The following is a 25,470-nucleotide window of genomic DNA, read 5'->3' on the forward strand; positions in this document are numbered from 1 at the left end:
TACTCAGGAGGCTGAGGTGGGAGGATTGCTTGAGCCTGGGACATCGAGGCTGCAGTGAGCCAAGATCACACTGCTGCACTCCAGCCTGGGCCACAGAGCAAGACCCTGTCTCAAAAAAAAAAGAAAAAAGAGAGAGAGAGAGAGAATGAGAGAGAGAAAAGGGAGGGAGAACGAGGACGTAGCCAGCGAGTTGTGCTCCCATCCTGGGCATGGGGACAATGAACTGGCCACCAAGCCAGGGGCCCTGTTCTCATGTCCTGGTTCACCAGGTCTCGAGGGGAGGCAAAGAGGACACTCACCTGTCCATGGACACCAAATGGTGCCAATGGCCTTTAATTTGGGGTCCTGGTAAAGGTTTTCCCAGGGTTCCCATGGCTTGTTAGTCTCCAGGAAAGATAACCACTGTGAAAAGAGCCCTTAGGTCCAGCACAGCTCTCCAGTGGTAACAGCCCTAGAGTTATAGCTCCCCAGCTCCCATCTGCAATGAGCAAAGCCCCCTGTATCTTGTTCGTCTCTTTGTAGTTGCCAGGATGATGCAGGCAAAGCCCTCAGCTCAGGAGGGTTCTTAGCTTCCCTCGAGTGGACAGTGAAAGACAGCAAGTGTGTATGAGCGACATCGTGCATGGCTTGCCCACAAGTGGACGAGGCTCACCGGCCACATCTCCTCATAAGAACGACTCTCTCCTTACCCAGAGCTTATACTCTTTGCACCTCTTGCTACAGTCCCACCTACTTTAGGGTAGTTTGTGTCTATATCTGCCTCCCCTTGTTTTATTTTGTTTTGTTTTGTTTGAGACAGGGTCTCACTCTGTCGCCCAGGCCGGAGTGCAGTGGTGCGATCTCACCTCACTGCAGCCTCCACCTCCCCGGTTCAAGCAATTCTCCTGCCGCAGCCTCCCGAGTAGCTGTCACTACAGGCATGCACCACCACATCCAGCTAACTTTTTGTATTTTTAGTAGAAGCAGGGTTTTGCTCTGTTGGCCAGGCTGGTCTTGAACTCTGGCCTCAGGGGATTTGCTCACCTTGGCTTCCCAGAGTGCTGGGATTACATGCATGAGGCACCACACAGGCCTGCTTCCCCTTTAAATGAGAACAGAGTGACAGGGCTGGTCGGTATTACTTTGCTGCTGCTATTTCAGTTAGGTGGGCCTGCTCTATTCTCCTTCAGTACCAAGTGGGACTGTAGTCTTCTGAGGCTCAGAGCAGCAACAATGGTGGTGAAGACATTGATGTCCTGACCAACTAGCTCTGCGTGGGAGACACCTGGTGAGCAGGAACAGTTTACCTACAAGCTGCATCACCTGCAGAGGTGGGTGTGAGCCAGGATGGGGGTCAAAGAAGTGCACTGGGAAAGCCTAATGTGGCTGTGACCTCTGACCCCTGCCCCAGCTCCCTTTCTGACAGCTAGGTTCTTAAGAATTTCCTGGCATTTACTGAGAAAGCTTGGAATGCCTATTCATACCCCTGAATTACCAGAGCAATAGGAGAATTGGGGGAATGGCTATGAGATTTCTGGTGGGGAATGTGTGGAGTCCCAGGTGGTTGGGAGACTTCCTGACTCCCACACCTTCTTCCCTTTTACCTTCTCATTTATGTTTTTTTATTTATTATTTTTGTTTTGTTTTGTTTTGTGTATTTTTTCGAGACGGAGTCTTGCTCTGTCACCCAGGTTGGAGTGCAGTGGCATGATCTTGGCTCACTGCAACCTCCACCTCCCGTGTTCAAGTGATTCTCCTGTCTCAGCCTCCTGAGTCACTGTAGCTGGGACCACAGGTCTGTGCCACCACGCCCAACTCTTCCCTTTTACCCTCTCGTTGTCTCTCCGTTCCTTGCCTGCCTTTTTAACTTTTTTTTTTTTTAAATTTGAGACAGGGTCTCAAAGAGTTGGCCAGGCTGGTCTCGAACTCCTGACCTCATGATCCACCCTCCTCGGCCTCCCAAAGTGCTGGGATTACAGGCATGAGCCACCACCCCCAGTCCCTTGCGCTGCTTTTGACCTCCATTACACACTGTTGTCATCACAGCAAGACTCTATGCTAGGAACACGAACAGGTCCAGCCACTGGGTCAAGATGTGGGAGGTGGGGAGAGTAGGCTCCACCGCGCTCTCAGAATGAATATGCGTAGGATCATTTCTTTTCTTTTCTTTTCTTTTTGGAGACAGAGTTTCAATCTGTGGCCCAGGCTGGAGTGCAGTGGTGCAGTCTCGGCTCACTGCAACCTCCGCCTCCCAGGTTCAAGTGTTCCTGTGTCAGCCTCCAGAGTAGCTGGGATTACAGGCATCTGCTACCACACTGCTAATTTTTGTATTTTCAGTAGAGACGGGGTTTCACTATGTTGTCCAGGTTGATCTCGAACTCCTGACCTCAAGTGATCTGCCTGCTGTGGCCTCCCAAAGTGCTGGGATTACAGGTATAAACCACTGGGCCCAGCCCTGCCCTCTCTTCATTTTCTTGTTCATCCATTACAGGCAGTATGGACTAGTGGTTAAGCATGTGGACACTTAAGCCAGGCTGCTTTGGTTCAAATTTCAGTTCTGGGCTGGGCGCAGTGGCTCACACCTGTAATCCCAGCACTTTGGGTGGCCAAGGCAGGCAGATCACCTGAAGTCAGGAGTTCAAGACTAGCCTGGCCAACATGGTGAAACCACATCTCTACTTAAAAAAAAAAAAATGCAAAAATTAGCTGGGCATAGTTACAAGTGCCTGTAATCCTAGCTACTCAAGAGGCTGAGGCAGGGAGAATTGCTTGAACCCGGGAGGTGGAGGTTTCAATAAGCCGAGACCACACCACTGAACCCCAGTCTGGGCGACAGAGCGAGACTGTGTCTCAAAAACAACAACAAAAAAAGTTGGCTGGGCATGGTGGCTCATGCCTGTAATCCCAGCACTTTGGGAAGCCAAGGAGCGTGGATCACGAGGTCAGGAGTTCGAGACCAGCCTGTCCAACATGGTGAAACCTCGTCTCTACTAAAAATACAAAAATTAGCAGGGCATGGTGGCACATGCCTGTAATCCCAGCTACTCGGGAGGCTGAGATGGGAGAATTGCTTGAACCCGGGAGGCAGAAGTCGCAGTGAGCCAAGATCGCGCCACTGTGCTCCAGCCTGGGTGACAGAACAAGACCGTCTCAGAAAAAAAGTAAAAAATTAAAAAAAAAAATTTTTTAAGTTCAATTCTGGGCCAGGTGCAGTGGCTCACGCTGGTAATCCCAGCACTTTGGGAGGCCAAGGAGGGTGGATCACTTGATCCCAGGGGTTCAAGACCAGCCTGGGTAAGAGTGAGACCCCATCTCTATAAAAAAAAAATGTCAGTTCTGTCACTGTTATTTAATCTCAGTTTCTTCATCTGTAAAATGGATTATCGGAGTAGCCTCCTGTTATCCATGGGGCACATGTTCTAAGACTCCCCCCCTCCCCCAGTGGATGCCTGAAACCAAACCCTATATATACTGTTTTCTCCTATACATATATACCCATGGGAATTTTTTCTTTTTTCTTTTTTTCTTTTTTTTTTAAGACGGAGCCTTGCTCTGTCACCCAGGCTGGAGTGCAGTGGTGAGATCTCGGCTCACTGCAGCCTCCACCTCCTGGATTCAAGCAATTCTCCTGTCTCAGCCTCCCGAGTAGTTGTGATTACAGGTGTCTGCCACCATGCCAGGCTAATTTTTGTATTTTTAGTAGAGATGAGCTTTCGCCATATTGGCCAGGCTGGTCTCGAGCTCTTGACCTCAAGTGATCCACCCACCTCGGCCTCCCAAAGTGCTGGGATTACAGGTGAGAGCCACTGCACCCGATCCCTATGGGAAAATTTAATGTATAAATTATGTACAGTTAAGAGATTAACAATAATAAGTAATAATAAAATTATAACAATAGATAACAATTAGAACAATTATAACAATACACTGTAATAAAAGTTATGTAAATGTAGTTTCTCTTTCTCCCTCTGTCTCTCAAAATATCTTATTGTAATATATTCACCTATCTTTAACTTAGCCTTGACTTAAAACTCACGGACTCACCTATTTTGGGACCACAGTTGACCCAGCATAACTCAAGCAAGAGAATGAAACCTCAGATAAGGGGGCTACTGTACATGAGTTTTGCATGTAAAGCTGCTAGAAGAGTGTCTGGCATACAGGGGAGGCTCAGTAAATGCTGGCCGCCACACCAGGCAGCATCGTACAGTAGTTAAGAAAGCTGGCCACGCATGGTGGCTCACGCCGGTAATCCCAGCACTTTGGGAGGCCGAGGCAGGTGGATCACGAGGTCAGGAGTTTGAGACCAGCCTGACGAACATGGTGAAACCCTGTCTCTACTAAAAATACAAAAAGTAACTGGGTGTGGTGGCGTGCGCCTGTAATCCCAGTAACTCAGGAGGCTGAGGCAGGAGAATCGCTTGAACCCAGGAGGCAGAGGTTGTAGTGAGCCGAGATTGTGCCACTGCACTCCAGCCTGGGTGACAGAGTGAGACTCAGTCTAAAAAAAAGAAAAAAAAGAAAGAAAGAAAGCTAGACTGCCTAGAGTTGAAGTCTAGCTCTGTGACCATAGGCAGGTCACTTAACCTCTCTGGGCCTGTTTCATCTTTTGTATAAAATGAACATAACCAGCCCCAGCCCTGGTTCCAGCCCCAGCATCAGCCTCAGGAAACAATAAAATAATGAAATAAAACATAAAATAATACAATACAATAATATTAATAAAATAAAATATTTAAAAAACGTGAACAAATGGCCGGGCGCGGTGGCTCAAGCCTGTAATCCCAGCACTTTGGGAGGCCGAGACGGGCGGATCACGAGGTCAGGAGATCGAGACCATCCTGGCTAACACGGTGAAACCCCGTCTCTACTAAAAAATACAAAAAAACTAGCCGGGTGAGGTGGCGGGCGCCTGTAGTCCCAGCTACTCAGGAGGCTGAGGCAGGAGAATAGCGTAAACCCGGGAGGTAGAGCTTGCAGTGAGCTGAGATCCGGCCACTGCACTCCAGCCTGGGCGACAGAGCAAAACTCCGTCTCAAAAAAAAAAAAAAAAAAAAACATGAACAATAATATTACTTGTAGGTAAAACATGCAATAACCTAGATAATAGATAACCTATTGTGAGGATTTTATTTATGTATTATTTATTTACTTATTTGCTATTATTTTTTGAGGCAGAGTCTCACTCTGTCACCCAGGCTGGAGTGCGTTGGCACAATCTCAGCTCACTGCAACCTCTGCCTCCTGGGTTCAAGCGATTGCGCTGCCTCAGCCTTCCAAGTAGCTGGGATTACAGGCACCTGCCACCACGCCCGGCTACTTTTTCTGTATTTTTAGTAGAGACGGTGTTTCGCCATGTTGGCCAGGCTGGTCTCAAACTCCTGACCTCAAGTGATCCTCCCACCTCGGCCTCCCAAAGTGCTGGGATTACAGGCATGAGCCACTGTGCCTGTCCTATTGTGAAGATTAAATAAGCCAATAGTTGAGAAGTGCCTGGCACATATAAGCATTTGATTCTATTTTAGTGGTTATTTTATTCCATATAAACACACAGACAGAGGTTTGTATCACCTTCATTCACCTCTGTATCTCCAATGCCTAGAACAATGACTGGGGCATGCTGACTTGGTGCTCAGTAAATATTGACTGAAATATTGACACTTTTTTTTATCTAAATTGCCCTCGCTGCTGGCTTCTGACATGATGCTCTTTCCACTGTAATATACTGTTTGACTTTGTCATGTTTTTTTTGTTTGTTTTTTTTTTTTAAAGATGAAGTCTCGCTCTGTTGCCCACGCTGGAATGCAATCATGATCTTGGCTTACTGCAACCTCCACCTCCCGGGTTCAAGCAATTCTCTTGCCTCAGTCTCCCGAGTAGCTGGGACTATAGGCTCATGCCACCACACCTGGCTAATTTTGTGTATTTAGGTTTCTTTTTCTCTGAAGAAACAGGGTTTCACCATGTTGGCCAGGCTGGTCTTAAACTCCTGACCTCAAGTGATCCACCGGCCTCAGTCTCTCAAATTGCTGGGATTACAGGCATGAGCCACTGTGCCCGGCCATGATTTCTTTATCTAGTCTGATTTTTTTTTTTTTTTTTTTTGAGACAGAGTCTTGCTCAGTCGCCCAGCCTGGAGTGTAGTGGTGCGATCTTGGCTTACTGCAACCTCCACCTCCCAGTTCAAGCTATTCTCATGCCTCAGCCTCCTGAGTAGCTGGAATTACAGGTTCCCACCACACCCAGCTAATTATTTTTATATTTTTAGTAGAGACAGGGCTTCACTATGTTGGCCAGGCTGGTCTTGAACTCCTGGCCTCAAGCAATCTGCCTGCCCCGGCCTCCCAAAGTGCTGGGATTACAGGCATGAGCACTGCGTTCAGCCTATCTAGTCTGATTTTTAACATTAGAAAATTAATTTAGAAGAGTAGATCAAAATGAAGGGGAACATGTGGTGCAAGTGGCAGAAACAGATCGAACTGGCTCAACAAAAACTCAGGACTGACTCATGAAACTGAACATTTCAGAAGTAATTACTTCAGAAATGGTTGGATCGGCCGGGCGCGGTGGCTCAAGCCTGTAATCCCAGCACTTTGGGAGGCCGAGACGGGCGGGGGATCACGAGCTTGCAGTGAGCCGAGATCGAGACCATCCTGGGGCTAACACGGTGAAACCCCGTCTCTAAAAAAAAAAAAAAAAACTAGCCGGGCGAGGTTAGCCTGTAGTCCCAGCTACTCGGGAGGCTGAGGCAGGAGAATGGTCTAAACCCGGGAGGCGGAGCTTGCAGTGAGCTGAGATCCGGCCACTGCACCCCAGCCTGGGTGACAGAGCAAGACTCTGTCTCAAAAAAAAAAAAAAAAGAAATGAAGAAATGGTTGGATCTAGGAGCTCAGAGTAAATAATAATCAAGATTCTTACCGCTTAAGCCCAGGAGGTCGAGGCTGCAGTGAGAGCTATGATTGTGCCACTGCACTCCAGCCTGGGTGACAGAGGGACACACTATCTCAAAAAAAAAAAAAAAAAAAAAAAAATTCTTGCCAGGCACAGTGGCTTACACCTGTAATCCCAGCACTTTGGGAGGGCAAGGCGGGAGGATTGAGCCCAAGAGTTTAACCTGCCTGGGCAGCATAGTAAGACCCACATCTCTACAAAAAATAAAACATTTAACCTGGCATGGTGGTGCATGCCTGTGGTCCTAGCTACTGGGGAGGCTAAGGCGGAAGGATTGTTTGAACACAGCAGGTTGAGGTTGTGCCACTGCACTCCAGCCTGGGTGACAGAGCAAAACACTGTCTCAAAAAAGAGAAAAGGAACGTGGAGCCATGTGAATTAGGGAGCAAATCCTGTAGGCAGCCTGTTGGGACCCCAAACCAGAACTGAGGCAGAGGAAGCAAGGTGGGGGGGGGGCAGCAGAAACATACATGGTTCATATTTTTTTTTTTTTTTCAGACGGAGTCTCACTCTGTTGCCCAGGCTGGAGTGCAGTGGTGGGATCTCAGCTCAATGCAACCTCCGACTCCTGGGTTCAAGTGATTCTCCTGCCTCAGTCTCTTGAGTAGCTGGGATTACAGGCGTGAGACACCATGCCTGGTTAATTTTTCTATTTCTGGTAGAGTCAGGGTTTTGCCATGTTGGCCAGGCTGGCCTCGAACTCCTGACCTCAAGTGAGCCACCTGCCTCGACCTCCCAAAGTGCTGGGATTGCAGGTGTGAGCCACTGCACCTGGCCCGTAGATTCTTTTGTACAAATCAACCAATACATAAAAATATGAGCAGCGAGTGGACACATGTTTCAGGTGTGTCCTCGAGGAGTAAACGGTGCACTCGCCTGGGGGTTCCACGGCAGTGGACAGGACATGACAGTCAGGAGTGACTGAGCCCCCATGGAGGCAGCCAGCTGAGGGCGCTGGGACAGGCATGGGGCCCCGTATTAGCCTGGGAGCCAGGGGCCACTGGAGGACCAGGCGTGTCGGCCCAGGGCCTGCTGCCCCTCTCAGACCCTGGGCAGGGCCTGTCCTGGGGTGATCAGCCTGTCTGTGTCCTCATCCCAGGGAGGCCGATGAGCCGGCCAGAGGTGCCTGCCGCTGTGCAAGGAGAGGGCTTTGAATACAAGTGGCACTTGGGGTAGAGCCCACCCCACCCAGCTGGTCTGGGAGCTGAGTCCCACCCAGTGGTCCTTGCATCTGAGGCTGCGCACACGCTGTCCCAGGGCCTGACTGGCTGGGCCCCTGAGATTTCTGCCTCTGGCCTGAACTCTGCTCTGACTTACGACTCCATCCACTTCTCCCTGTGTGGCTTTCCTTTGCCTTTTTTTGCAGGGGGAGGTGGGAGACAGAGTCTCATTCTGTCACCAAGTCTGGAGTGCAGTGGTGTAATCACAGCTCACTGCAGCCTCGAACTCACAGGCTCAAGCAATCCTCTCACTTCAGCCTCCCGAGTAGCTAGGACCACAGGTATGTGCCACCAGCCCAGCTAATTCTTTTTTCCCTTGCATTTATTTATGACAACTGATGTGTCTGGAGAATTTCCTGTGGGTCAGGCCTTGTGCTGCTAATAACAGCTAAAACCTGTGAGTCTTACCACAGGCCAGGCCCTGTTCTAAGTGCTTTACACACAGTAACTCACTGAATCCTTTAAGCAGTTGTATGCATTTGTATTATTTCCCTCACACTCTAGATGATGAAACTGAGGCACAGAGAGGTTGAGTAACCTGTCTGAGATCACAGAGCTCTTCAGTGGCAGAGCTGTTTTAGATGCATAATGGTCACAGCAGGTCCCTTCCAACTGCCATAAGCATGGTACTCAACTGGCAGTTGAGCCGACAAACACAGAGCAGCTTCAGGCCTTGATCAAGGTCACACACTGGGAAGCGCTGCAGTTCTGAGGGAAGGGGTGGAGGTCTGTTTGGCTCCCGACTCAGCCGGAGGGTCTTGGATCCATGACCACTTTCAAGTTTGTCTTTTTTTTTTTTTTTTTTTTTTTGAGAGGGAATCTCGCTCTGTCACCCAGGCTGGAATGCAGTGGTGCAATCTCGGCTCACTGCAAGCTCCGCCTCCCAGGCTCACACCATTCTCCTGCCTCAGACTCCCAAGTAGCTGGGACTACAGGCGTCCGCCACCACGCCCAGCTAATTTTTTGTATTTTTAGTAGGGACGGGGTTTCACCGCGTTAGCCAGGATGGTCTCGATCTCCTGACCTCGTGATCCACCTGCCTCGGCCTCCCAAAGTGCTGGGATTACAGATGTGAACCACCACGCCCAGTCTCGTCTTTTTTTTTTTTAAAGACTGAGTCTTCCTCTGTCACCCAGGCTGGAATGCAATGGCACGATCTCAGCTCACTGCAACCTCCGCCTGTCGGGTTCAAGTGATTTTCCTGCCTCAGCCTCCCTAGTAGCTGGGATTACAGATGCCTGCCACCACACCTGGCTAATTTTTTTTTTTAAGTATAGACAGGGCCATGTTGGCCAGGCTGGTCTCGAACCCCTGACCTCAGGTGATCCACCCACCTCGGCCTCCCAAAGTGCTGGGATTACAGGCGTGAGCCACCGCACCCGGCTCCAAGTTCATTTTGGGACAGATGGTGGGCAAGGCTGGGAGCATAGGCCTCATTTGACAGAGGGGGAAACTGAAGCCTAGAGTGTGTGGCCATCTTGCCCAAGCGGGCACACACAGGAAGTGGCAGAGCCCAGCCAGAAATTGAACTGGGACTTTTCATGCACAGGCTGGTGATCTTCCTCTGCAGCCCCTGCCTCCTGCAAGCTCTTCCTGGCCTCTCACCTTCCCACACCCTCAGATCTCAGTCTTCCCAGGCCTGCGTTCACATGTCATTTATATCCGGGAAGAGTGGCCCCTCAATCTCTTCCTCTCAGGCCTCCCCAGGTGCCTACCATGGCTGCAAGAGTATGGGGGTAGCCGGCATCCCCCTTACAAGGAAAAAAGAGATAAGACCAAGGGAGAGAACCCTTTCCCCCTCTCCAGGCTCTCCTTCCCAGGGTTGTTGGTCCCATGACAGATATAACACTTAAGGGCAGGTTGGGCGCGGTGGCTCACGCCTGTAATCCCAGCACTTTGGGAGGCAGAGGCAGGCAGATCACCTGAGGTCAGGGGTTCGAGACCAGCCTGGCCAAATGGTGAAACCCCGTCTCTCCTAAAAATATAAAAATTAGCCAGGTGTGGTGGCACACACCTGTAATCCCAGTCACTTGGGAGGCTGAGGCAGAAGAATCTCTTGAACCCAGGAGGCAGAGGTTGCAGTGAGCTGAGATTGTGCCACTGCACTCCAGCCTGGGAGACAGTGAGACTCCATCTCAAAAAAAACAAACAAACCGGCTGGGCGCGGTGGCTCAAGCCTGTAATCCCAGCACTTTGGGAGGCTGAGACGGGCGGATCACAAGGTCAGGAGATCGAGACCATCCTGGCTAACACGGTGAAACCCCGTCTCTACTAAAAATACACAAAAAACTAGCCGGGCGAGGTGGCGGGCGCCTGTAGTCCCAGCTACTCGGGAGGCTGAGGCAGGAGAATGGTGTAAACCCGGGAGGCGGAGCTTGCAGTGAGCTGAGATCCGGCCACTGCACTCCAGCCTGGGCGACAGAGCCTGACTCTGTCTCAAAACAAACAAACAAACAAACAAACAAACAAACCAAAACAAACAAACCAAAAAACAAAAAAAACACGTAGGGACAGTCCCAACAGTGGGCTGGAGGGGGCTGGACCCACAAGCCTCTTGCTGCTGTCTGAGTGCACACTGCTGGAGAAGTCTGGGCAGAGTCCAGGCCTAGTGTGGTGTGAGGTTTGTGTGCATGAAGGGAGGGAGGTCCAGGTATCAGAGGTCCAGGGACTGTGGGTCTCAGCCACAGCACCTTTCCTGGGGGACAGGAGCTGTCGTAGCCTCGGGATCTCACCATCTGTGCTCGGGAGCCTCTGAGGCGAGAGCTCCGCTCCAGCCTGGCTTTACTTTCCCCCAGCCTTCCTGTCTTCACAAAACCATGTTGGTTTCACCGAGGGGTTAGTTCCAGGCCTTGCAGCTGACATCATGGAGTGCAGGGATTCCCCGCGCTGGCCCACGCTGAAAATAGGGGACTTGAGTTCCAGTCTTCCTTCTGCTACCAACCGGCTTTGTGACCTTGAACGAGACTTCCCCTCCCTGATTCCATCCTCATGTCACATCTGAAGCCTCCAACTTCTGTACTGAGCTCAGGATTCCCAGGCAAGCCCACGGAGTGCCCCACAGGGTCAGAGCCGTAACAGGACTTGGAAAATAACCCAAAAATTGGTGCGTGGGTCTTTTCTTTTCTTCTCTCTCTCTCTCTTTTTTTTTTTTTTTTTTTTTTTTTGTTGTTGTTGTCCACGTTTTAATTTCCCTATGTAATAATAATGGTTTGCTATCACTTTTCTTTTTTATTTCTTTTTTTTTTTTTTGAGACGGAGTCTCGCTCTGTCGCCCAGGTTGGAGTGCAGTGGCGCGATCTCGGCTCACTGCAAGCTCCGCCTCCCAGGTTCCAGCCATTCTCCTGGCTCAGCCTCCCGAGTAGCTGGGACTACAGGCGCCTGCAATGGCGCCCGGCTAATTTTTTTTTTGTATTTTTAGTAGAGACCAGGTTTCACCGTGGTCTCGATCTCCTGACCTTGTCATCCGCCCACCTCGGCCTCCCAAAGTGCTGGGATTACAGGCGTGAGCCACCGCACCCGGCTATTTCTTATTTTATTTAGAGACAGGGTCTCGCTCTGTCACCCAGGCTGGAGTGCAGTGGTGTGATCATGGCTCACTGCAGCCTTGACCTCCTGGGTTTAAGCAATCCTCCTGCCTCAGCCTCCGGAGTAGCTGTGACTGCACTCGATGTGCACCACCATGCCCAGCTAATTTTTTTGGTTTTTAGTAGAGACGAGGTCTTGCTATATTGCCCAGCCTGGTCTTGAGCTCTTGAGCTCAAGTGATCCTCCCACCTTGGCTTTCCAGAGTGCTAAGATTACAGGCATGAGCCACCATGCCCAGCCTGTTCTCACTTTTCAATGAGGAAAATGAAGTCCAGAGCAGGCCAGTGACTTCCTTGGGGTGACCAGAAGGGGTGGCTACACACAGGTGTCTACATCCCAGGCTTCCCAATTTCCCTTCTCTCTGTCCTTACCCCTCACTACCTTCCTTCCATTTCCTGCTGGCACTAACCCAAGCCTCAGCCCATCAGCCAAGACCCACCCGGCTTGTGGAACCTGTATTCTAATGAATAGAGACAGACAAAAAAGTAAATGGGGCCAGGCGTGTTGGTTGAAGCCTAGAATCCCGGCACTTTGGGAAGCCCAAAGTAGGAGGATTGCTTGAGACCAGGAGTTCGAGCCCATCCTGGGCAACATAGCAAGACCCTATCTCTACAAAAAATTTAAAAAATAGCCAGGTGTGATGGCGCGCACCCGTAGTCCCAGCTACTCAGGAGGCTGAGGTGGGAGGATTGCTTGAGCCCTCAGTGAGTCGTGATTGCGCCACTGCCTCCAGCCTGGGCACAGAGCAAGACTCAGTCTCTACAAAAATACATACATAATTTTTTAAATTAATGTAAAAGTGAAAAAAACTTTTTAAAATGTAAAAAAAAAAAAAATGTAAAAGTGAAATGTTCATTCGAGACAAGAATTATGGCAGGAAAGGATAGCCATTCAGTGGGGGAGCCAGAGACGAGGGGTATGGTACAGGGATTGGGGAGAGGGAACTCCAGGCAGAGAGAAGAGCTTGCACAAGGGCCAGGAAGTACCAGATGGCTCATCACCTTCACACAAGCAGCAAGTTGCTGGGGCTAGCATAGGTTGAAAATGAGGCATGAGGCTGGAGGCATTGGCTGAAGCCAGGTTAAGAAGAGGAGAGGAGGCCGGGCGCGGCGGCTCAAGCCTGTAATCCCAGCACTTTGGGAGGCCGAGACGGGCGGATCACGAGGTCAGGAGATCGAGACCATCCTGGCTAAAATGGTGAAACCCCGTGTCTACTAAAAAATACAAAAAACTAGCCGGGCGCAGTGGCGGGCGCCTGTAGTCCCACCTACTCGGGAGGCTGAGGCAGGAGAATGGCGTCAACCTGGGAGGCGGAGCTTGCAGTGAGCTGAGATCCGGCCACTGCACTCCAGTCTGGGCGACAGAGCGAGACTCCGTCTCAAAAAAAAAAAAAAAAAAAAAAAAAAAGAAGAGGAGAGGAGGCCAGGCGTAGTGGCTCATGCCTGTAATCCCAGCACTTTGGGAGGCTAAGGTGGGCAGATTGCTTGAGGTTAGGAGTTCCAGACCAGCCTGGCCAACATGGTGAAACCTCGTCTCTACTAAAACTACAGACCAAGCTCAGTGGCTCATACCTGTAATCCCAACACTTTGGGAGGTTGAGTCGGGTGGATCACTTGGAGCCAAGAGTTCAAGACCAGCCTGGCCAACATGGTAAAATCCTGTCTCTACTAAAAACACAAAAATCAGCCAGGTGCGGTGGTACATGCCTGTAGTCCCAGCTACTGGGGAGGTTGAGGCACAAGAATCACTTGAACCCAGGAGACGGAGGTTGTAGTGAGCCAAGATCGTGCCACTGAACTCCAGTCTGGGTGACACAGCAAGACTCTGTCTCAAAAAATAATAATAAAATAAAAATAAAAGTAAAATAATTAGCCAGGCATGGTGGCACACTCCTATAATCCCAGCTACTCAGGAGGCTGAGGCGGGAGGATCGCTTGAACCGGGGAGTCAAAGATTGCAGTGAGCTGGGATCGTACCGCTGCACTCCAGCCTGGGTGATAGAGACTCCATCTCAAAAAAAAAAAAAAACAGAAGCGCAAAGGAGCAGCAAGAGATTGGGGGGTGTCAGGGAGCCCTAAGAGAAGATGGGGTTCAAGATTTTCTTTTTTTTTTTTTTTTTTTGAGACGGAGTCTTGCTCTGTCACTCAGACTGGAGTGCAATGGCGTGACTTTGGCTCACTGCAACCTCCACCTGCCAGGTTCAAGCAATTCTCCTGCCTCAGCCTCCTGAGTAGCTGGGACTACAGGTGCGCAACACCATGACTGGCTAATTTTTTTGTATTTTTAGTAGAGGCAGGGTTTCACCACGCTGGCCAGGCTGGTCTCGAACTCCTGACCTTGTGATCCACCCGCCTCGGCTTCCCAAAGTGCTGGGATTACAGGCATGAGCCACTGCACCCAGCCTAAGAATTTTTTTTTTTTTTTTTTTTGAGACGGAGTCTCGCTCTGTCACCCAGGCTGGAGTGCAGTGGCCGGATCTCAGCTCACTGCAAGCTCCGCCTCCCAGGTTCACGCCATTCTCCTGCCTCAGCCTCCCAAGTAGCTGGGACTACAGGCGCCCACCACCATGCCCGGCTAATTTTTTTTTTTTGTACTTTAGTAGAGACGGGGTTTTACCGTGTTAGCCAGGATGGTCTCGATCTTCTGACCTCGTGATCCACCCGTCTCGGCCTCCCAAAGTGCTGGGATTACAGGCTTGAGCCACCGCGCCCGGCAGAATTTTTTTTTTTTTTATTAGAGAAGGGGGGTCTCACTATGTTGCCCAGGCTGACTTTGAACTCCTGGGCTTGAGTGATCCTCCTGCCTCAGCTTCCCATAGTGATAGGATTACCAGCATGAGCCACAGCACCCAGCCAACCGCCCCCTACCCTTTCTTTTTTCTTTTCTTTTTTTTTTTTTTTTTTGAGACGGAGTCTTGCTCTGTTGCCCAGGATGGAGGGCAGTGGCACAGTCTTGGCTCACTGCAACCTCTGTCTCCCAGGTTCAAGCAGTTCTCCTGCCTCAGCCTCCCAAGTAGCTGGGACTACAGGCGCCTACCACCATGCCTGGTTAGTTTTTGTATTTTTAGTAGAGACAGGGTTTCACCATGTTGGCCAGGCTGGTCTCAGACTCCTGACCTCACGTGATCAGCCCACCTTGGCCTCCCAAAGTGCTGGGATTACAGGCGTGAGCCACCTTTCCTGGCCTTATTTTATTTATTTATTTATTTATTTTATTTTTTTTTTTTTTTTTTGCGACGGAGTCTTGCTCTGTCGCCCAGGCTGGAGTGCAGTGGCGCGATCTCGGCTCACTGCAAGCTCCGCCTCCCGGGTTTACACCATTCTCCTGCCTCAGCCTCCGGAGTAGCTGGGACTACAGGCGCCCGCCACCTCACCCGGCTAGTTTTTCGTATTTTTTAGTAGAGACGAGGTTGCACCGTGTTAGCCAGGATGGTCTCGATCTCCTGACCTCGTGATCCGCCCGTCTCGGCCTCCCAAAGTGCTGGGATTACAGGCTTGAGCCACCGTGCCCGGCCTATTTTGTTTTTAATAGAGATGGGGTCTTGCTATTTTGGCTAGGCTGGTCTGGAACTCTTGGCCTCAAGGGATCCTCTCACCTCAGTTTCCCAAAGTGCTGAGATTACTGGTGAGAGCCAAGTTGCCCAGCCAGGGTTCAAGATTTGAGAGGTAAGGAAGTTCTGGGTGACAGTAGAGGTTGGGAGGGACCATGGAGAGAGCCAAAGGGAGGCCCCATGTGGTAAAGGGGGTGAGCAGGTGGCATGCCTCTAGGACCCGCTGTGGGGAGCCCCAGCTGCATGGGCTGCTGGGGAGTGAGCTGCCACCACTGGGGGGTGCTGCAGGGGAAACCTGTCTGGACTACAGCCCCAGTTCCCTGTCCGTCTCCAGTGGCCTGTGGGGCTGCTCCCTCAGCAGATGTTGGTATTTCCCTGGCGCACTTATTCCCACGTGGCCTGGTGGGCAGTGCCCAGGCAGGCCAAAGAGGCAGAGAGCAGGAAGGGGAAGCCCCCCCTGGTTTCTATCTCACACCAGGGACCCGGCAGGGAAACCCCACAGGTCCTAAAAAGAAAGTGGCAGCAGTTGTTCTCGGGGAAGACCAAGAAACCCCATCCTCTCCCTGAAGATGGGAAATCCAGGGCGGGGCTGAGGGTGGGGCTGTGCTGGAAGGGAGATCTGTGGTCCATGCGGCCCAGCCCTGACCATGGCTTCTACAGAGCAGAAACACCAAGATTATTCTTGGGCCTGGCTGAGCGCTGATCCTGACCTCACTCAACCTGAGCCTGGCCACGAGCTGAGCCCCGATCCTGGTCACTGACTGAGCTCTCATCCCAGCCCAGGCCTGGACCCCCTACTGAGTCCCAGTCCCAGTCAGCACCTTGGCCAAAGACCAAGCTCTAGACCCAACCCTACAGGCCACAAGCAAAGCCCCAGGTCACCGATAGCTGTGACCCTAAACACAGACACAGCCAGGATATTGGCCGGGGACTAGGCTGTGAGTTCAGCTGTACACTGAGTCCCTGATCCTGATTATAGACTGAACTCGAATCCTATATCTGACTCTGGTTAAAGATGGAGACAGAGCCCTTGACCCTGGAAAAAGCCCTAACCCTGGTCCCAGATATGGCCTCGGACCTAATTTTATCCAGCCCTGATCCTAGTTACAAACTGAGCTCCAATCCCACCATCACACTGAGCCTCTTCCTGGCCCCAAGCAAGGGTGCATCCCAGCCACCCATTAAGCACTGACTCTCTTTGTGCCACCTTCCTCAGCCATCTGGTAAACCATAAGGGAGTCAGATGACTCAAAACCCCGAGTCCCCTCGGGTGGGCAATCCCCTTACCTGGCCATCCATCTTTGGAAGGACAGTAGACCCTAGGATGGTGGTGGCAGAGCCGAGAATCAGGAGGGGATTTGGGACTCTGGGATCAACCAGTGAATAAGGCTGGATGGCTCACCCAAGCATGGGGCACTGAGGGCAGAGCTGGCCGTGGGAGCTTAGCAGTGAGTCTGGAGCTTGGGTGTCCTGAAACCCCAGCTTCCCGTCACCCCCCATCATACCTCCCACCCCCTCCGGGAAGGGAAATTACATTTCCCCATTTTAGCAAGGGGTGGCGAGAGGGAAGAGTGAGTGAACACAAAGCTGAAAGTACAAGCAGGACGGAAAGTGAAACCGGGCACAGCCCCCAGTATAAGACCCCCCCTACCCAGGAGATGGCTGACCAAAGAGGCCGGGCCCCGCCATGGGCCAGACGGCAGGCAACCTTGGCTGGCGTGAGTTTGAAGCCAGGGATGGGGGGCTTGGTTGAGTTTGGGCAGAGGATGGACGAGCTTGGCTGGTGCATGGGGTCGAGAGCTGAGAGCAGCAACTTGGCCAAGACTGAGGGTTTGGCTGGCTGCTGGATGGCAGGGGAGGCTGGAGTGACTGGCTGGGGGCCTGGGGCAGTGGGGTGGTGTTTTGACCCAGGGCTGGGCAGAGGATGGGAAGGAAGCCTTGGCTAGCAGGAATGGGGAGGGTTGGACCAGCGATTTGACAAGGACCAGGTCTAGACAGATAAATGAAGAGTTTGGAGTGAATAAGCAGAAGCCAAACAGCTTGGCTAAGACTGAGAATGGGGCCGGCTGAAGGAAGAACAGAACAAGTGCTGGCACAAGTGGGGCACTGGGACCAAGATGTCAGCAGCCTCACTGGGTCAAAGGTCTTTAGTCTGATGTTAGAAGGAGGTCCAATCTGTGGCTGGTGGCTGCAGAACTCAGGGGCTAGAACCAGAGCAGTAGGCAGAGGAGAAGGTAACATGCTACATAGGGCAGGTAGGGACCAAAGGCTGGAGGATGGAGACAGAACCTTCAAAGGCCAGAGCCAATGACCCAGGATCGGCTGCAGAGGGTAAGGAGGGGGTCTGGGGGCTCCAGAGCTCAGGTCGGAGATGGCACAGCTCACTTATGGTTGGGCTTGATCCACCAGGGCCTGGGGGCACCACCCTGTCCCTAACATTGAGCTAGGAAGAACCCCACTCTGCCTTAAGTCTCCAGGACGTCAGAGGGTCCGAGTGGCCCCCAAGCCAGGGAGTCTGAATGCCAGAGATCTTAGGTTAGGCAATGCCCACCACATCTAGAAGTCCATGAGGGAGGTAGACATCCCTAAAAGCTCCCCTTCACCTTTATCGGGACATTTCGAAGAGCAGAGCTCAGGGATTAGAGATTGAGAGAGGACAGGGAAGAGGCAGGGAGAGTAGGGAGAGTAGGATGGACTTCGGGCCAGTTTTGGTTTGTGTTTCGAGGAGAATTGTGTAACTCTTGTGCTTGCTAGATTTCCTCTCCCTGAGGGGGAAATTGATGAATACTGCCCTCTTCCTAGAGCGCCCATCCGCTGCCCCTCTTTCCAGGAAAACACAGGTCAGGAAGCACACTCGGAATTCAGCCATTCTGGGCTGGGTGCAGTGGCTGATGTCTGTAATCCCAGCACTTTGGGAGGCCAAGGCAGGTGGATCACCTGAGGTCAGAAGTTGGAGACCAGCCTGGCCAACATGGCAAAACCCCTCTCTACTAAAGATAATAAAAATTAGCCCGGCGTGGTGGCGCATGGCTGTAATTCCAGCTACTCAGGAGGCTGAGGCAGGAGAATTGCTTTAACCCAGGAGATGAAGGTTGCAGTGAGCAAAGATCGCGCCACTGCACTCCAGCCTGGGTAACAGAGTGAGACTCTGTCTTAAAAAAAAAAAAAAAGCTCCCACACTGTGGATTCGCCCCAGGCAGGTTACCCTGCCAGGATCCACCTGCCGTTATGGAAACTGGACCAACCTGTCCTTTTGATTCCCTGGGATAGAGCCTCTGGCATTGCTAACCCATCCCTGGGGACCTCATGGCCAGTTCAAGCCATCAGAGCCGCTTGACTGAGCCCAAAGAATCCTTGGCAGAACATGGTGTGCCCACTCCTGGGGCAGGTGGCTGCCTCCCTCTGCATTCTCTGGGGAAAACCCATGGGCCCTGCATTTGGAAAAATCTGGAATCCAGTCCTGGTTTCCCACCTTCTGGCTATTTGACCTTGGGCAAGTCAACCTCACTGAGCCTCATCTGCAAAATGGGGAGAACAATAGCACTGAGGCTGCCACATGTGGTTGTGCAGGTTGCTCACTGAAAAAGGCATTTGGCCAAGGGAGTTTATGGGGGTCAAAGATCCAGGCTCTGTCCCGGCACAGTGACTCATGCCTGTGATCCCAGCAGTTTGGGAGGCTGAGGCGGGAGGATCTCTTGAGGCCAGGAGTTCAAGACCAGCCTGGGCAATGTAGTGAGACCCTGTCTCTACAAAACAATAGAAACAGTTAGGCACAGTGGTGTGTCCCTTTGGTCCCAGTTGCTCGGGAAGCTGAGGCGAAAGGATCACTTGAGCCCAGGAGTTCAAGGCTACAGTGAGCTGTGATCAAATCACTATACTCCAGCCTGGGTGATAGAACAGAACTCTGTTTCAAAAAAAAAAAAAAAAAAAAACAGGATCAGGCTTCTGGTCTTTTTGCAAAAGTGGGCACTCCATACAGAGATGCCATATGGGGACCATGCTGGCTGCATCGTGGGGTTTGGTTTTGTTTTGTTTTGTTTTTTTGAGACGGAGTCTGGCTCTGTTGCCCAGGCTGGAGTGCAGTGGTGTTATATCAGCTCACTGTAGCCTCTGCTTCCCGGGTTCAAGCAATTCTCCTGCCTCAACCTCCTGAGTAGCTGGGATTACAGGCATGCACCACCATGCCTGACTAATTTTTGTATATTTAGTAGAGACAGGGTTTTGCCATGTTGGCCAGGCTGGTCTTGAACTCCTGGCCTCAGGTGATCCGCCCGCCTCAGTCTCCCAAATTGTTGGGATTACAGGCATGAGTTACCGCACCTGGCCTCCACTGTGGTTTTGAGGAGGCAGAGGAATGATGATGGTGAAAGTGGCTGCACTATGCTCACAGCTAGCACAGGCTCAGAAAAGGCATGTTCCGTTCCTTCTCCCGAGTTCTCAAGCTCTCTCCCTGTCTCGCCCACCCTCTCCCCACCTCTCCAGGGCTCAGCCTGTTGCTGCTTCCCTTGCTCCTGGTTCAAGCTGGTGTCTGGGGATTCCCAAGGCCCCCAGGGAGGCCCCAGCTGAGCGTGCAGAAGCTGCAGAGGGAGTTCACGGTCAGCCTGCATCTCGCCAGGAAGCTGCTCTCCGAGGTTCGGGGCCAGGCCCACCGCTTTGTAAGTCCCCATAATGCAGCTGGTGCTGGGGATGGGCAGACCCCCAATCCCTTCTGGCCCCCACTAACAGACCTTGCCCCCCAGGCGGAATCTCACCTGCCAGGAGTGAACCTGGACCTCCTGCCCCTGGGAGAGCAGTTCCCTGATGTTTCCCTGACCTTCCAGACCTGGCGCCGCCTCTCTGTGAGTGAGGGCTGGTGGAATGGGGCGGGAAGCTTGTGATAGACTGGGGCCAGGGTGCAAGATGAGGCTGGAGATTGAGCTGGAGATGCATTGGGGATAGAACCTGGATGATGTTGAATATGTCATTGGACATAAAGATGACAGGCACGGTGACTTACACCTATAAACCCAGCACTTTGGGAGGCCAAGGTGGAAGGACTGCATGAAGCCAGGAGTTCAAGACTAGCCTGGGCAACATAGCGAGACTTTGTCTCTACAAAAGAATTTAAGAGTTAGCCAGGCATGGTGGTACACACCTTTGGTCCCAGCTACTCAGGAGGCTGACATGGGAGGATTGCTTGGGCTCAGGAGTTGGAGGCTGCAGTGAGTTATAATCCTGGACTCCAGGATGGAGGACAGAGGGAGACCCTGTCTCAGAAAAATAAATAAACTGCCAGGCATGGCGCTTCATGCCTATAATCCCGGCACTTTGGGAGGCCGAGGAGGGCGGATCACCTGAGATCAGGAGTTCAAGACCAGCCTGACCAACATGGAGAAACCCCGTCTCTACTAAAAATACCAAATTAGCCAGGTATGGTGGTGTGTGCCTGAAATCCCAGCTACTCAGGAGGCTGAAGCAGGAGAATTGCTTGAACCCAGGAGGCCATATGGAGAGTCCTGTGTCTGGATGGAGCATAGATTTTTGAGCTTCTGGCATGGGATAGAAGATTGCTATCATAAGATGAGTTGGAGATGCTGAAGATTGCTTGGGATTATTTTTTGGATTGTAGGAGGCATATAGAACTCCTATTAGATGGAGGGATTTGCGGGGACAGAGGTTGCAGTGAGATGAGATCGCGCCACTGCACTCCAGCCTGGGCAACAGAGCAAGACTCCATCTCAAAACAAACAAACAAACAAACAATAAAGATGAAGCTGGAATAAGGAAGTGGGGTTAGGAAGAGGTAAGAGTGGAGCTGGGCATGGAATGCGGCAGGCAGGGGACTAGCATGAGACTGGAGAGAGATCACAGCAGCATGGAGGGTGGGTGGAGGTGGCACTGGGGGTGAGAATGCCGATAGCTAGAGATGAGAAGGTTGGAGATGAGGGTGAACATTAAGCAGGGGATGGAGAAGGGATGGGAGTTGCTGGTGGGGAAGGGAATGGATGGGGTTGGGAATGAGGTTGGAGATGGGATGGAAAAATTGAAAGAGTGAGTCTGGGCACATGGAGGAAGGACGGAGTTGGGGTTAGAAATGGGAATGAGGCTGAGGATGGGATGGAAACGCATGGGCAGGAGGTATGATGGGGTGGTGAAGGAGAGAAGGGAACAGGGTTGCAGAAGGAGAGTGCTTCAGGGACTGAGAGGGGTGGGTTAGAGAAGATCATGGGCATGGGAGTGAAAGGGAGGCTGGAAAAGGAGATGGGGCAAATGTCCCAGACAGTGGAGATGGAAGGAATGGAGACGGAGCTGGGCTGAGGTGGGGACGGAGCTGGGCTGAGGTGGGGAGGAGCTATGGGGATAGACTGGAGGCTGGAGTGTGGAATGGGAAGGAGACCTGGATAGGGAGGGGGTGGGTGTGACATGTCCATCCTTGTCCTGTGGGCCTTTCCTGACCATCTGCCTTCCCTTCAGGACCTGGAGCGTCTCTGCTTCCTCTCCACCACGCTTCAACCCTTCCGTGCCCTGCTGGGAGGGCTGGGGACCCAGGGCCGCTGGACCAACACGGAGAGGATGCAGCTGTGGGCCATGAGGCTGGACCTCCGTGATCTGCAGCGGCACCTGCGCTTCCAGGTAAAGCCCGGCCACCCCAGACCACGTGGGAAGGAAGACTGGCTGGCTCATCCAGTGATCCCATGCTCTGAGTGTGTGTGAGTGTGAGAGTGTGAGCATAACTGTGACTGTGTGGGTCCAACAGTGTGAGAGTGTGACTATGAGTGTGAGTGTGTGGGTCTGTGAGTGTGAGAGTGTGTGACTGTGAGAGTGTGGGTGTGACAGTGAGTGTGGGTGGGTCTGTATGAGTGTGAGCATGACTGTGTGTGTGTGGGTCCGTGAGTGTGTGACTGTGAGAGTGTGTGAGTGTGTGGGTCTGTGAGTGTGAGTGTGTGGGTGTGACTGTGTGTGTGGGTCTGTATGAGTGTGAGCGTGACTGTGAGTGTGTGGGTCCGTGAGTGTGTGTGTGTGACAGTGAGAGTGTGTGTGTGGGTCTGTGAGTGTAAGAGTGTGTGGGTGTGACTGTGGGGGGGTCTGTATGAATGTGAGCGTGACTGTGTGTGTGTGAGTCCATGAGTGTGAGTGTGTGAGTCTGTGTGAGTATATGTGACTGTGAGAGTATATGGGTGTGAGTGTGTGGAGGGGTCTGTATGAATGTGACTGTGACTGTGTACGTGGGTCCATTAGTGTGTGTGTGACTGTGTGTGGGTCTGTGAGTGTGACAGTGTGTGGGCATGACTGTGTGTGGGTCTGTATGAGTGTGAGTGTGACTGTGTGTGTGTGGGTTCATGAGTGTGAGAGTGTGTGTGTGGGTCTGTGAGTGTGAGCATGGGTGTGACTGTATGTGGGTCTGTATGAGTGTGAGCATGACTGTGTGTGGGTCTGTGTGAGTGTGTGACTGTGTGTATGTGGGTCTGTATGTGTGTGACTGTGAGTGTGTGAGTGTGTGGGTCTGTGTGAGAGTGTGTGGGTGTGACTGTGAGTGTGGGGGGATCTGTATGAGTGTGAGCGTGACTGTGTGTGTGTGGGTCCGTGAGTGTAAGAGTGTGTGAGTGTGTGAGTCTGTGAGTGTGAGAGTGTGTGAGTGTGTGGGTCTGTGAGTGTGAGTGTGTGAGTGTGTGGGTCTGTGAGTGTGAGAGTGTGTGAGTGTGTGGGTGGGTGTGTGAATGTGAGTGTTGTGTCAAAGTGAGGTGTGTGGGTGAGAGTTTGGGTATAGGTGTGTCAGTGTGTGAGGATGAGTGTGAGTGTGACTGTGTGGGTATGTGAACGAATTTTTTTTTGTTCTGAGACTGAGTCTCACTCTGTCGCCCAGGCTGGAGTGCAGTGGCACGCTCAGTTCACTGTAACTTCTGCCTCCCTGGTTCAAGCAGTTATCCTGCCTCAGCCTCCTAACTAGCTAAGATTACAGGCATGCACCACCACGCCTGGCTAATTTTTTTTTATTTTTAGTTTCACCATATTGGCCAGGCTGGTCTCGAACTCCTGACCTCGTGCTCTGCCCGCCTCGGCCTCCCAAAGTGCTGGGATTACAGGCGTGAGCCACTGTGCCCAGCCATGAATGTGTTTTTTGTTTTGTTTTGTTTTGTTTTGTTTTGTTTTGTTTTGTTGAGACAGAGTCTCGCTCTGCCGCCCAGGCTGGAGTGCAGTGGCCGGATCTCAGCTCACTGCAAGCTCCGCCTCCCGGGTTCACGCCATTCTCCTGCCTCAGCCTCCCGAGTAGCTGGGACTATAGGCGCCCGCCACCTCGCCCGGCTAGTTTTTTGTATTTTTAAAGTAGAGACGGGGTTTCACCATGTCAGCCAGGATGGTCTCGATCTCCTGACCTTGTGATCCGCCCGTCTCGGCCTCCCAAAGTGCTGGGATTACAGGCTTCAGCCACCGTGCCCGGCCAATGTGTTTTGTGTGAATGTGACCGTATGGGAATGAGTGTGACTGCATTGTGAGAATGAGTATGTGTGTGAGTGTGTTCGTGTGTGTGCGCGGGCGCGTGCAGCCACACCAGGCCCTGGTGCCACCCCTCAATCTTGGCATTCTCCTGGGGCTCCATCTTGAACAGGAGGCCATTGGGCTGTGAGGTCACTCGGGGTTTGTCCTGAGCGCCCAGCACAGCGTCTGCCTCCTGTTTCCCTTCTCCCTGTGATTCTCTGATGTCACCCAGATCTTCCAGAACCTTTCAAAGGGAAATCAGAATTTTACACTTAATGAAATGAGAATAGAAAATGCAAGTAGCAGAGCCAGGCGTGGTGGCTCACGCCTGGAATCCCAGCACTTTGGGAGGCCAAGGCAGGTGGATTATTTGAGGTCAGGAGCTCAAGACGAGCCTGGCCAACAGGGTAAAACCCCATCTCTACTAAAAATACAAAAATTAGCCAGGCGTGGTGGTGGGCACCTGTAATCCCAATGACTCGGGAGGCTGAGGTAGGAGAGAATTGCTTAAACTGAGGAGACAGAGGTTGCAGTGAGCCATGATCACCTCACTGCATTCCAGCCTGGGCGGCAGAGCGGGACTCCAAGAAAGGAAGACAGAGAGAGAGAGAGAGAGAGAGAGAAAGGAAGGGCAAGCAGCAGGGAATCTGAGCTATGCCACCCTCTGCCTGTTGCTGACCCAACCCAAGAGCAACCATAACAGCAGAAACTTCCTGAACCCACCCCTAGGGGCAGTCCTTGGGGTGATCTAGCTCTGTGAGCATCCTCTTGCTCCTTGACTTCCATTTTCTCGAACTGAAAGATGAGGTGAGACGCGTTAGCGGGTGACATCATGGAAGATCAAGTAGGGAATGTCCGGGGAAATCATGACCTTGTGGTCACTGATGTCATTAGAAGCCGCTGGGCACAAATAGGGAATGAGGATTCGCTCAGGTTCTCGGCCTGGCCCCTCCCTAACCCATGGCTTCTCCTCACAGGTGCTGGCTGCAGGATTCCACCTCCCAGAGGAGGAGGAGGAGGAAGAGGAGGAGGAGGAGGAGGAGGAGGAGAGGAAGGGGCTGCTCTCAGGGGCACTGGGCAATGCCTCACAGGGGCCGGCCCAGGTGTCCTGGCCCCAACTCCTCTCCACCTACCGCCTGCTGCACTCCTTGGAGCTCGTCTTATCTCGGGCCGTGCGGGACTTGCTGCTGCTGTCCAAGGCCGGGCACTCAGTCTGGCCCTTGGGGTTCCCAACATTGGGCCCCCAGCCCTGATTGGGTGGCTTCTTAGCCCCCTGCCCTTCACCCTTTAGTACTTTAGGACTGGAGTCTTGGCATCAGGGCAGCCTCCGCATCATCAGCGTTGGACAAGGGAGGGCTCTTCCAGCCCCCTGCCCCAGGCCCTACCCAGTAACTGAAAGCCCCTCTGGTCCTTGCCAGCTATTTATTTCTTGGATATTTATTTATTGTTAGAGAGATGATGGTTTATTTATTGTCTCGGAGCCTGCTGGTCCTCCTTGGGCCGAGCCCCCATGCTGGGTGCCCAATAAAGCACTCTCATCCACCCCTGGCCTCCGCTTATCTTCTGGGAAGGGTTGCTGACACCCAGAGGGCAGGGCAGCCTGGAACGGGGTCAGCAACCTCTAGCCATCCTGAACCCCTCTCTGCTCCTACATTTTTGGGGTCCCTGGCCCATCTTCCCCTACTATGTCCTGCTCTGCCAGGCAGTTGCCATAGTAACCAGTGGCAT

The 25,470-nt window shown here is 52.2% G+C and overlaps 2 protein-coding genes across 2 annotated transcripts in view; one reads left to right on the forward strand and one right to left on the reverse strand.

Annotated features, from left to right (window-relative positions):
- LOC126944476 (bolA-like protein 2) overlaps positions 1 to 20,001 on the reverse strand; it is a 146,888-nt gene extending 126,887 nt beyond the window's left edge. Inside the window, exon 1 of the mRNA XM_050774011.1 lies at positions 19,998 to 20,001. The gene's annotated coding sequence lies outside the window, so the exon portion shown is untranslated. The remainder of the gene's footprint in view (positions 1 to 19,997) is intronic.
- On the forward strand, positions 19,561 to 25,282 carry IL27 (interleukin 27). Its single transcript, XM_050774022.1, has 4 exons — positions 19,561 to 19,940; positions 20,025 to 20,123; positions 21,739 to 21,897; positions 24,720 to 25,282. The coding sequence occupies exons 1-4, from the start codon at positions 19,698 to 19,700 to the stop codon at positions 24,993 to 24,995; spliced, it is 777 nt and encodes a 258-aa protein (XP_050629979.1). The 5' UTR covers positions 19,561 to 19,697; the 3' UTR covers positions 24,996 to 25,282.
- The last annotated feature ends 188 nt before the right edge of the window (positions 25,283 to 25,470 follow it).

Source organism: Macaca thibetana, chromosome 20 (assembly GCF_024542745.1).
Source record: "Macaca thibetana thibetana isolate TM-01 chromosome 20, ASM2454274v1, whole genome shotgun sequence".
Classification (NCBI taxonomy): Eukaryota; Metazoa; Chordata; class Mammalia; order Primates; family Cercopithecidae; genus Macaca; species Macaca thibetana.